The sequence below is a fragment of the Ostrinia nubilalis genome, chromosome 24 (genome assembly GCF_963855985.1).
Source record: "Ostrinia nubilalis chromosome 24, ilOstNubi1.1, whole genome shotgun sequence".
Classification (NCBI taxonomy): Eukaryota; Metazoa; Arthropoda; class Insecta; order Lepidoptera; family Crambidae; genus Ostrinia; species Ostrinia nubilalis.
This window is the reverse complement of record NC_087111.1, coordinates 986793-1000772: the sequence shown is the minus strand read 5'-3', so window position 1 is coordinate 1000772 and position 13980 is coordinate 986793. Positions and strand designations below refer to the sequence as shown.

At 35.4% G+C, this 13980-nt stretch overlaps 1 protein-coding gene across 1 annotated transcript; it reads left to right on the top strand.

Annotated features, from left to right (window-relative positions):
• The first annotated feature begins 4685 nt into the window (after nucleotides 1-4685).
• Nucleotides 4686-8625, top strand: LOC135083691 (uncharacterized). The gene is made up of 5 exons (XM_063978401.1): nucleotides 4686-4744; nucleotides 6120-6230; nucleotides 6963-7060; nucleotides 7345-7404; nucleotides 8555-8625. Exons 1-5 carry the CDS (start codon nucleotides 4728-4730, stop codon nucleotides 8611-8613), a joined length of 345 nt encoding a protein of 114 aa, XP_063834471.1. The 5' UTR covers nucleotides 4686-4727; the 3' UTR covers nucleotides 8614-8625.
• The last annotated feature ends 5355 nt before the right edge of the window (nucleotides 8626-13980 follow it).

The following is a 13980-nucleotide window of genomic DNA, read 5'->3' as shown; positions in this document are numbered from 1 at the left end:
CTGAACCACTACACCAAACGGCCGACCGCACTAGTTTCATCGCTAACCTAAAATATTTAAGCTCTGTGCTTAACTTTTCTAACGTCTATTTAATCTACTTGCTAGAATCAAGTTTTCAGAAAAACGTTACTGTTCTGAATCAAAATGGGCAGAAAATTTTTCCACGTTTTTTCATTCCGTAATTAACTCTCAAAGAGCATAAAACTTCTCTGAGTGGTTAAAAGTTTAATATCTTTAAGCCGTTACCAGAATCTTTTGAGATACAGAAAGTTTTGGGATCTTTATTTTAACTTGTACTAATTTAATTTATCCTTTTAAGTTGTATGTATGTCTAGATAAAGATATTTTTGCTGTTGTGTGGGCTAAAGTTATTCAAATATGACATCACACTTGTAAAATTTAATTGCCTAAGATGAGAGTCTTTGGTTCAAGTCCCAACTTGTAGGCCTAAGATGCGCGCCGCGATAAGCGGTTATCACGCCATTTTATCGATTTTGCCCATACATTTTGACGTCGATAAAAGTTATCACGGCGTGCATCTTAGGCCTACTGGTCAGTAGATATACAATTCTAATAACTATTTCCCGATTCGACCAAACTTATCCGAGAATAACTCCTGGTATAACTGGCACATTGACAGTTTCAGTATGGGAAACATGTCAAAATGACAAGTTTATTCTGAGATTCATATTTAATTTTACTCTTGTTTGGTCGAATCCACCCTAAGCCTAGGCGCAGACCACCGAGTTTTAGTCGGCCGATAGTAGGGTCCGATTCTATTTTGTATGAATCAACTGCCTGACTAAACTATCGGCCGATAAAAATCGGCGGTCTGCGCCTAGGCTAAGTGATGTAGGATCTGGATAATACTTACCTATCAAATAAAAAAAGTCTTACCGTGATACTTACATGTAAGTAGGTACGGGTCTATAATAAAGTATTTACTTGAATCAACCTGTAGGAAAATGAATAAAATAAGCCCTGTATATTTCAACTTGTGGTTTGTACTGACCCTTTCTTATCTCGATTATCAGTGAATCACTTCAATAGGACTGTCTCAAACTCACCGGATACCCAGATACCCGGACGATACCCGGGTCACCGGAGGGATGGTCCCCGTTTATGTTAGTACTGCCCAGTAATTAAAATAGAGACTGGTTAGTTTTGGCTGAGGAGGCGTATTTTGGGAGTAATGGACTATAATATACTTATTATTTTTCCCTAGAGGATATTGTATTAGTTTAGTGGTATCCAAACGATGTTATCTACATATTAAGCAATAAGAATCATATTTATTTTTCGTACTACGTATCAGGTTTCAGGCCAGTCCATCCAACCATAGTTTATAACTAGGAATCGAACCTAGAACCTCCGACTACAGAGTTTTATTTTAGGATGCGTCATCAGGTCTTCAACTTATACTAACACTCATCAGGTATTGGTAGACTCTACTGACTATTCACTTCGAAAGACATCATTTTCTTCTATATATGAGAGCCTTTATGTATATCGGTATACCTGTCTTATTCGCTTATTCCTCGCCCAGCAGCAGCAGGAAAGTTTATTAAGGAAAAATCGTCGCTTCTATCAAAATTGTGCTTTACTGTAACTAATAACCTCCTCCTTTTTTGAAGTCTGTTAAAAATAGCCTCATGTGATGTATTTCTTCGGATTCCTAGTAACCCTATTTATTTATCTTACTTCTTTAGAGCAACGAAAACGCCTTTTATCTTGCACATCTTTGTCTCAAGACTGATCGCTCTATTTCAAACGTGACCGACATTAATAAGGATATCTGAGCTTTATTTTGTAGGTTAGAAAGTGTATATTTGAGTGCTGCAAATAAATCGTTCGTAGATCTAGAGTTGTGTGTGGATTCTACGAGGTATCAAGAAGATTGATATAATAGAAGCGGTTTGTGTGCATTGATTTCAAATATTGAAGCCATAGGCGCAATCTAGTTAATGCTAGTTCAATCCCTTCGAAAAGTGGATTATTGCGCTGAATTCACTCCTAACACATGCATAGTAGATTGTCTACCTGGTTATAGGAACAACTAGTACCTACTTTCTTACCAAATTAAAGTTCCACAAAATAACTTATAATGTAACCTTAATAGGAATATTAATACATCATCGTGCTGGCTCATTCAAAAAGTTCAAAGTGAGAAGTTTCAAGTGAGACAACAATTAAACAAAAAATTGGAACATGGCTTACCTCACTAGATTACGATGACACAGAGCATTTCATACGCATACTAAAATAACATTATCAACTAAATTCACTACAGACACAACACATACTCAAGCAACTTCAACAATTATTTAGCTTACTAAGAAGACCTTTATGTTATATCATACTAATAAAACATAGCACAATAATCGATTGTAACATCTGTTGTTAGTTTTAAGTACCTTCTACATCGTAAAACTGTCTCCTGGCCTCCACGACACAGGCTTGCCTAGTGTGGAGTCCAACGTTATTATGTGAAAATATGTAATGATATTTTGGTAATAAACGATTTTATTATTATTATTATTAATACGCAGGTACCTGCCTACACACCTCACATATTATTATATCGTTAGTGAGAAAACTATCATCATTATCATTATGAAAATTCTAGAAAATATAGGTGTTGAAAAGATTTCAGAGATTTCACCGGTAAACCCACTTATAACGGCAGTCGATTCGATTTTAATTGCAAATATTAACAAGCCACAGGAACCGTCATTTCAATTTCATGCTGTAAACTTTAATGCAATGATATTGTAATCAATCTAGCTAGGTATTGTTTTAAACTATCTGAGGTACATAGTGCGAACATAAGCTCTTATGAAATAGTTACGTAATTGAAGTCATCGACTAATCATTACAAAATGTTAAGTAACAATTAACTCAATTTTTCAAATGTTGTATTCAAATCTTAATAAAATATTTTGTCTTTTGGCAGGTAAGTTAACTTTTTTCCCGAAATTTCAGTATACAATTTTTCTTCATGTAGGTAATTTTTGTTTTACCAATCGCTACGCATTTGTTAGAACTGCAACGATCTACAGTTTTACTAATGTAAGTCAATTGACAGTCTTGTAACGTCTTGGCTAATCCAGTACTACATCAAAATGTTATTTCATAATTTATTGGGTATTCCAAACATAATAATTTGTATTAAACTGTTAATTATTATGTATCATCAAAAATATTTTTGTGATTTGTTTGTCAACAGCACTACTGTCGCCGGCAATCGAAAGCAAATCACCATTAAGTGACACTGATTCAAATCCCAAGTCCCCTGCATCACATAAAAAACCAGTTAGGCCTTCACTATCAATTGTGTTTTCCCGATCAAACAATAAAACAGATCATACCGCTACTCTTTTAACCAAGCCTTACCTATTCTCAATCTCATTTGATAATACCCAATCAACTGCCACGATATCAGTCCACAAACCAGTTACATCACAAACTAAGACTGCACATCTTTCATTACCACAAGACAATTCCCTATCAGCCAAAATAACCAAGCCTTCTCTTATCTCGATGACATTTGACAGTCTCGAATCAACTACCATTGCACCACAATCTAAGCCAGATGTATTCTCACTATCACTCAATTATGACCAATCAAATGCTGAATCCAGCAAAAAAACACTCGTGCTATCAAATGAAAGCGTTTCACAAACAATAACTACAGAATCAGTACATAATAAGTCAGAATTTGAGAAAGAAACTCTTAAAAATGATCCACGAACTACACCCGAAGCTCGGCGACAATATGGACAATTTGTCCAGCCAGTTTTGCGTCCTCCATCTGACCCTGAAATAGCACAGCTCTTAAACGAATACAAGAGCATGGTCTCTAAATACCACTACGAGGAAGAACAGAAGATACAGGACAATATACCATTTCAAGACGCCAATGTTGAACCATTTTCTATGAATCAAAAAGGTTACATTCAAAGACAAAACCTGGGTTACCTTGGATTAAGAGGTAAGAGGTGGTTCAATTGAATGTTATACTTTTTAGTGTGTTTAATATGTGCCTAAGCAATCTCTTGGAATGGATATAGGTAAAATAGGGGTTTATAATTTCTCAAGTGAGTGATATAAAACTTATCATAATTTATACTAACCCTTGACAAAAAACAATGCTTTAATCGAGGAAACGAACAGGTTCTTATAATAAAATTGTCAATCAAAGTTTCTTCCTCCGTAGTAATATCTATGAAGTCGTATCCCGAGAAACCAACCTCTACGAAACAACTTGACTGAGATTTTAGAAAGTGAACCTACTTTAGAAGTTTAGCTTAAAACATACTTAGAAAATCTCCACGAAACTGAGCCCTGCTGTGGGACATATACGAGCTACTATAGTCACTGGAATACAATTTGACTGTACAGGGGCAACTGAGATGCCAAGTCAAGGATATCGTGGTGTCAGACCCGGTGGACCTGGTGGGAATGTACCTGGTCGGCAGGGACCTGGTGGGCATGGACCTGGTGGACAGGGACCTGGTGGGCAGGGCCCTGGCGGGCAGGGACCCGGTGGGCAGGGTCCTGGTGGGCACGAAGGACCTGGTGGGCAGGGACCTGGTGGACACGAAGGACCTGGTGGACATGGACCTGGTGGACAGGGACCTGGTGGACATGGACCTGGTGGACAGGGACCTGGTGGACATGGGCCTGGTGGGCCTGGCGGACCTAATACAACTCCTAACGAGGATGCCATGGCGGTGGCCACTAGGTATTTCTTGTTCTTTGCTTAAATGTTGTAAAATAAATCAAAATATGACGTTAGAACGTGATTAAAACCATGGTACTAAATTACTAAATAAATATCCTTGGACATTTTACATTGCGCCATGTAGTCCCAAACTAAGCTACCAAAGCTTTATTTATTGATAGTGAAAATACATATGATGTCTATGGTGAAATGCCAATGGTCAGTTCAGTCTGTACATACTTGATGTAGGTACTTGAATTTGGTTATCTTTAGAGTAGGCGCACACCGTTGATTTTTCGTCGGCCGATAGTTTAGTCGGGCAGTTGATCAGTATGGGCCTGTATGGGAGTGCGCACACTACGCCGATTCGATTTGGCCGAATCTTCATACAATTTAAAATCGGGCACAACTATCGGCCAACTAAAAATCAACGGTGTGCGCCTACCTTACTGTTAGATAATTACTGGCAATTAGTGATGACTGAGTTTGTTCTTTCTTCTCAGCACTTGTCATAATGTTTGTCTCCAAGCGCTGGTAGGGCCCAAAAGATAAAGAGACTTGTGAAATGCCCCAAGGGCTACCTTTAATTTTTTTTACTGTTATTTGACGTTCATAAGTGCTCTAGTGGTAAAAATTGAATAAAATATTTTTGATTTTGATTTTATTTATTGAATCACTGGTGACGCTCTTTTCAAGATGGTTCCTGTAGAATACCAGCGTCATGTTTTGAATATGAATGGGTGCCATTTTTATTCAATAAATTCTGTCAAATTATTTATATTGTGTTAAACTGTGTTTGAACCAAATCATTTTTTTTTCTTCCTTCTTTCTTACTATGGATACAAGCCAACGGCAACGGATATAAACATATTTAAATTAATTAGTTTGATATAGGTACCTATTACAAAAATGTTTTGACGTAAGCTCTCTCTCTCTCTTTAAACCTCTGCGTCAGACACCTTAAAGAGATACAGATTGTCAATTTTTTTGTTTGTTTTGTTTTTCTTTTGTTATTTTTCAGGAATAACAGCATCACCAAGCGGCTAGTTTCGTTCTTTCAACTATCCCAATAGAAATACATATAATAATTCCTCAGCACTACATCAGATACCTCACTCAATAGAATCTCGGCTCTACCACTGCTTCCGAACCATAAGGGCCATTGTTGAGTTGAAATTGTACCAATAAGCATCATTGTTGAGTTCTTTTAGAAGCAGTCACTGCAAGAAACACAGTCCATCAAGGTCGAAAATCAAGATGTCTCTTCCACCACTTCTGATCACCAGTCCATATTTTGTCCCGAAGTGGTGTCAAGCTTTATTTGTGACGTGTACAAGTGCCCAAGGGCCTCAGGAATACATAATTGGAATTGACTCTGATCTTTATCCTTTAACAGGTTCACCACACAAAGAACTACGACCCGCCGCCGCCGGCGCACCGCTCCGAAACGATGGACCTTCGACGAGAACTGTGACTACACAGCATACTACTGCCTGAGGGCCTTCAAGTAAGTAAATAATAATTATCTTTGGTAATTTAAACTTTGTCAGCGTTCTATTGCATCATAATAAACTGTTAATTAAAGTGAGTGAAAAATGAACCTTTGAAAATACGGAAGACGTAACGTGGTCTGGTCGGTCCCCCACGAGGTGGACCGACGATCTGGTGAAGGTCGCTGGAAGAACCTGAATGCGGGGAGCGCGGGACCAGTCGTTATGGAAATCCTTGGAGGCCTTTGTCCAGCATCATTTGGCTGAAACCGTTGGAATATGAGAATCTAACTGATTGAAAATTGATTCTGTTGCATGCCGATATGGTATGATGTTGCTGAACAATATTTTATTGAGTGACCTACATTATGCAATAAAATTATTTGATTTGATTTGATAACTAATGAGATTCACGTTACGTATTTGATCCGTTAGAAGTTGATACTCTGGACCTGTGGGGCCGAAGTTTTTTGCGCTGCGCATTTGTTTATCTAGCTTCACATCTGGCCAATGAATGACTTTCCTAGTGATATTTGAACTTTAAACCTTCAACCACACCAACGCGTGCAGATCGCCGTCGCCGGCGCACTTATAGGCCAATGACAGGTCACGCGACCTATGACAGCTGGCGCGACCTGTCATTAGCCTATGATCGCGCCGGCGCGATGGACATCTGCACGCGTTGGTGTGGTTAAAGCATAACTCTTAGGTAGGTTTTAATCATCAAAGCAAATGTTGCAATTTTTTAGTACAGGAAGTGTATGTGGCAAGACGATATATTATAACCACATGACGTTTAAGAACTACTGCATGATTGAGTACGTCAACTGCATGGAGAGATATGACGGTAAATACAATATTTTTCTGCCTTCTTTTATTTAACTACACATTTTGTGTCGGTGTACGGTCGCCGGTCAAGTTTCCTACAAGAATTTTTTTCATGTTTCCTGAAAAACATGAAAAGAACACATTACGTAAAATCTGATTTTGCGATATTGGCATAAGCAAATGTCCCAAAATATAGATAAATTCAAATTGTATTATGATGGTAAATGTTAAAAATCCAGATATCATTTCTTCTTAAGAATAAGTACCTACCAATATTCTAATTTACGTATTTTTTGTCCTTAGTTTGGCAAGTAACACACATGGGCCCATGTTTTCCTGTAAAATTGTTTACGGATTACTTACGTAAGTATTATTACATAAAAGTTGCTTCATTGTTTATTTAGATAACCAACAAGTTTGCATTGCATTCTGCATTTACAAAAAACTATATTAAGTCACATTGTTAGATGCAAATCATGCAAACTAAACTTGTCACTTAGATAAATAATAGGTGAAAACCGCATCATTATAATACAGCAACAAAGTAGGATACAATTCGAGTACCTATAGGTACAAAATACAATTCGTAGGAAACATCATCTACCTACACTCGTCGTCAAATAAATCGCACCTCCCGCGACAAGCACTTTTAAACGTATTCATCCCCACTTCCCACCAATATTGGCACTACTTAAAAGCCTAGTTCTAAACTTGATTTCATTATAGGAAAGGTTTTTACCCCAAAAATGTGTCGTTAGAAGGATCCAGAGTCACTTCTTCAAAAAATAGGTAGTTACGCTTGAGCCAACTTTTATGGCTATAAAACTGTTAAGTTGGGATTAATCGCTATCCATCTGTTAAAGAGGACATGTGAGATCATTATTTGGTTTTATAACCATAAAAAATGGTCTAATTGATGCCAGAGGTGAGCCCAAAGTGAGGTCTTTTTTCAAGTCACATTTATGGTATATGTTAATCATTTATTAAGAAATTGAATGTGTTTTTCTTTAAGGATATTTATTGGGCTTTCAAATAACACCAATATTGTTGGGGCACCATGATTGTGTCAGAAGAAAATCTTTGAAGTTCGCGTCGCGGAAGGTGCGATTTATTTGATGTTGAGTATATATACCTACCTAGTTACATTAAACATTAAAACAATAAATAAATCTCCAGACTAATTGATCGATCAGACAATATCAATTTGTATAGGAGTATAAAAAATCATAGTCACATAGGTACTCATTTTTACGCCTATTTCAAAATATAGGTAGGTACAGAAAAAGGGTCGGTTAGATAATCTTGAGTATCTTCAAAAGTACCTGACCTAGCTTTATGATAAAGACTAAATTAATTCAAGTTTTCTATAGTTAATGTAAAATAAATAAAAATGTTTAGTTTTTCCACTATTTTTTGTTTCATAAATGTAGGTCAGGTACTTTCGGCAATATCTGTGACCCTTTTCCTTTGCGGTCCAATGTAGGGTACTTAGATTTTTCCCATTTTTTTTTAGATTACGAATATGACAACGATGATTTTCTGGATCGAGATTACATGGTAGAAGACATGTGACAGCAAATAGTGATTCAATACAAATATTTTCTGACAATTTATTGACTAGAAGCATAGATCTAGAATTACTCACTATTATAACAGAAGCTCTGGATAAGGCAGAACAAATTGCGCTTGAGTCGGAATCAGAATACATGAAGGCAAGAAGATGTTGATTGTCAATAAAACTTTCCAAAAAATTTACTACGAGTATTAACTGATATTTTTATAAAAATCTTCTAAAGGTACATCATTTATTACTAAACATCTTGTATTAATTAGTAAAGGGTGTGCCCGCGACTTCGTACGCGTGAAAACCCGTTTTCCATGTTTCATTTTTGCTTTGCTCCTATTGATCGTAGCGTGATGTTGTATAGCCTATAGCCTTCCTCGATAAATGGGCTTTCTAAAGAATTTTTCAAATCGGACTAGTAGTTCCGGAGATTAGCGCGTTCAAGTAAACAAACAAACAAACAAACTCTTTAGCTTTATAATATTAGTATATATGTATAAGGTGTGTCTTCTTAGGTATTTTCTTCTCTTTTTTCTTATTCTTTTTTTCTTTTCTTTATTTTTCTTCTTATTTTTTTCTTCCTTTTCTTCTCATTCCGAAGCAGCAGCGCACGCGTCGACGAAAGAATCAGTTCGTTTTGTGAACTCACGCGTAAGTGACGACAAAGCGTACTGATTCTAATGCCGGCGGAGTGCGTCCTCTTCGCTCTTGCGGCGATGTGTATCTTCTATCCTAGTCTTCGGTTCTTGAAATTACTCCTTATGTGAAACTTGAAGTATACATAGGTATTTGTGTTCAAAATATCAAAGTTAATGTTTTTAATATTGTACCTACGAGTAATTATAACTAATACATTTTTCCATCTGTTTGTTTCCGATAAAATCTTTGTTCATAATTTTGTTAATATTCTTTAATAAGTTCAGTAAGTTGCTGAATTTCTTAATTCTTCTGTTCACCAATGTTGTGACAGTCTCACTACGTTTCGCCTGGTTGACTGACATATGGTTGGCATATAAGATACATAACATTATCAACTTCCATTAATGAAATAATAACACACACGTATTCACAAACAATACTATGAGTATGAGGTCTCACAGTCTCACAGGGTCCGAAAAACCTATTCATCATAGACAATTCTTAAGTGGCGGAGTGATACACACGCACCAATCACAGAGCTCTATTCAACGCTGTGCTTTCGACTTCGCATAACGTTGTGCTTCACTTAAGCAAGCATCGTTTGTGAATACACCCGTATTAATAATCTTTCAATGTTGTCCTGTATTTTGGATATGTACTTACCCATCCTTAGTTGGAAGCATACCTGTTAATGAATATTGTTGACTACTTATTATAAAGGATTTCCTAAAAATAATATCTAGTGAAAACTTAAGAGATGGAGCACTTTTCGCAGTTTTCGAGTTACCTATATTTTTCGAAGCCGTGTTGATAGGTTTATAAAAAATAATTACTAAAATACCTGAAAAACAAATGAAAATAAATTATAGCCGTAATAATTGTCACTCGCACAGAATGTTAAATTGGTCTTTATTTAGCTAGGAACAGAATTCAAAACAGCGTATTGTATTGTAAAATGGTACAATAACTATATTTCTATTGTTATACTTAGTTCTATACAGTAAAATTAAAGTAAATTTATTAATATAATCTGTGAAATAAAGTTTCAATCCATTTATAAATAAAAACAAAATATACACCGACGGCTCAAAAAGCGTTGCAGTTGGACTGCAAAAGGTTCTCTTATTCTCCTGGGAATAAGGGTGATCTTATCGTCATTACGTTACACTTAATGTGCCGTTTGTGTTTTATTCACTTCATACATTCTAGGTATTGTTATGAGTAAAGTTTTGTTTTAATAGGTACAATTTAGTATTTATTTTTATTTATTTATTGTTTACTTTGGTAACTAAAACTTTAGCAAAATGGAAAAAAACTCCTTAATGACTGACGGCTTTTACATGCAACATAATTTAATTATTTCAAGTTTCACAAAAGAATGAAAAAAACCGAAATCTTGCAGTCCTGTTGCCATAAATCGGTCGCATCAAACTATAGTTTTTTGTCTACCTTAATAAAATATCAAGGGAAATGACATTATGAAGTAATCCCTCTGAACTACACAATTTCACGGGTTTTGAACAGACGGTCCCAATTTTTGGCAAATTCAGCAAACTATCATGTGAGTCAATATCTTGTAAGAATCCAAAAAGAGCGAGAGAAAGTTAGTCAAATATCATATTCAGGAAAATTACGAGCTCCATAACATTATTATTACGCATGAAAAGTTTCAATTTTAAATCAGGTAGGTATCATTTGAACTGTAACTACATTAATAAATCGTATTTTAAGGCTCTGTCACACAGTCGTCTTTAACGCGACGCGACTTCAACGCAACTTGTCTTAGGCGTGCCCGGTGCCACAAATGTGCATAGTTATTTTATGAAACGTAGGTACAGTGTGTGTGCCCAAGTCTAAATGTACGTGAACAGTTGTAGTTTTCAGGGCATATAATAAAGAGCATAATTTGAAGCTCAGTAGCATTCAAAATGTCGCTAACGATCTCTAAATAATTTTCCCCGCTCTTGTTACCTCGTTAGTTATTGTGGAAAACTACCCTCAACAAAGCTTGCAAACATTTCAGTAGTTTGTGATAATACTTATTTGTGTTGTACTTTTTACTGCGATTTCTTTAATCTGTATTTTAACAGTGTTTTAAACGGTTTCTTAAATTACTAACTTATAACTAGTCTTATAACTACCTTTAGTATAACATTACAATAATTTAGAATATTTCAGCTTTTTAAGTCCGTATTTGATAAAATTATTGTAAAGCGTTATTTTTAGTAACTCTATCTTTCTCTGTCGCCAGAGAAAAGAAACTTAATACGTAGATCTATGTTGTAATAACTTGTTAGATAGAGAAAATTAACGCCCAAACTGGTGAAAATAAATACCTAATTGGGATGCTAGTTATTTTGAGATTCCCAGTCACTTCTAAGTTTCTAGCACAGAAGTGACATGACTGTAGCTAGGTTGTTTTCATACAATTGGACAGCCACTCTACGAACCTTAAGGTACGATGCCCATTGACCGACGCGCGGCGAAGCGCGTCGGAGCACACTTACACGGCCGTAAAGAAAATAGTATTTTATTAACAGTTCTTAGAGTCGTAATTGCTTACAACTGATTAACTGACATTTCAATCCGGACGAACATGAATGACAAAAATGTCACTTAATCAGTTGTAAGCAATTACGACTCTAAGAACTGTTAATAAAATACTATTTTCTTTACGGCCGTGTAAGTGCGCTCCGACGCGCGCCGGTCAATGGACATTGTATCTAAGTATATTCTTAGATCTATTACACATTGTATTAAGATCCATCGTATCCAATAAAATGTAATCGAATAAACTAATAATAATATAAAGTTGTTTCTTCGGAACGACATTTTCTCGGTTTCTAGGCGACTGTAGTATGTGGGCGGTGAATTTTCCTTGCGGTTGTCAATTTTTATAAAAATAACAATTGCTGCATTGAAAAGACGTCGTAGCCACGTTGGTTGTATTTAAACTACAAACGAGCTTAGGCGATAATTTTCTCTATCTACTCCTTTTGTGTCTATTTACTAATAATTTTATTATTATATAAATAAAAAAGTCACTTGGAACAGCGTTACGTAAATATAAACGATTACTCTTCTACAAAAACAAAATTCTAATTCTAAATACATTTAATAAAACAATTCTACGCATAGTTTAACAATATTACCAAGATATTAAATTAAAAAAATATATAAAATAAGGATGTCTTCACAATGAAAATTTTCAGACCGTTAATTGTTTCTCAAGAATTTTAAAGAAGAGCTACAAATGAAAGAAACTTTACTACACCTTTTTGTCTGTAATTCTTAGTATGGAATTATTCCCACCTCTCGTTTCCACCGCTGCAACGCCTGTGTAGCCAGGATCTACAACTTGACCTGTAGTAAATTACCCAAGTACTAAATAAATATTTTTTTATTTGAAATGCTAATAATAGCTTTCCCAAATGCAATTTCAATTTCAAATGCTTACTCCCGCTGCAGCGCTTGGAGTGCATCGCAAACAGCGCTGTACGTTCATTGGAATACTGAATTTGTAACTTCCAGTTCAGTTCTGTAAAGGAGACGGCAAATTGACTGTTGGCCATGACCATGACCATAACAAGTTGTTAAAATAAAAACTGTGCAACTTTATGTTATGCACGTTTAGCATAAATCTTCCTTTTAATTTTCGTTATTAGCTTTGAACCTTATGTTAACTCACGAAAGTTTAAAACATCGTGGTATCAATTCTGCCACAACCACTGGTTCGGGTACGGCCACACTGGTATTGCGTATGTGCCTGTAAAAGTGGGAGGGTTTCTATTAGCAGAACCAATACAATACTTAAGTTACGTTTTCACTGTCACGGAATTGTCATTGTGAAAATATCCTTACTCATACATAAAAACTGATAAAAACCTTACAATATTTGTAAAAACAATGCGAATAGTTCTTTAAAAGCTTGTTTAAACACTAATTTTCAAAAATAACAAATATAACTTTATGGGTACACCTATTACTACGTTAACCTATTATTAATAAAGAATTTGATCGTGATAATAAAGCGTAGATTGTGAATGATATAATATTTATCCTATTTACAATATCTTTTTAGTTATTTGCCTTTCATAGTACTGACGACGGCACTTCAAGCTAAACTGTACCTTATTTCGCGGTAATAGATGCCCTTTTGATTTATAGTCTGATGTGCAGTCGACTGTACAAATGAGTTGATGTTAAATGCACTGTCAAACGGCGGGAGTCGCAAGAAATGACTTGTAGACAGTTAAGTAATATTGTGACGAATCTTCGGATCTTAACACATGAAGAGTGATTTAAAGAAACGTTAATGTATAGCTTATAAAGATACGACAACGCCCGCCGTTTGACAGAGCCTTAGTTTGTAGTAAGGCTAGATAATATTTTATTATAAACAATTAAAATATTCATTTAAAAGAAACATCATAACAACCAAAGATTATATCCCAGAACTATACTTTTTTTTTACAATTTAGTGATTAATTTACATGTTATAAATAAATCACTACATTCATTACTCAATTTATAATCCTTAAATCATATTTTTTATTACTGGCATAAACAAAAACATCGAATAATATTTTAGCTGCGATTATGCTCGTAACAAAATCTTTTGTATTTTAAAACAACATGTTCTCTCAAAATGCGTCTTGATAAATTATACATTAGCTATAAAGAGAGACATTTCTTCAGGGATTAAGTATGTCCCAAAAAATCACAAGTTAAATTGG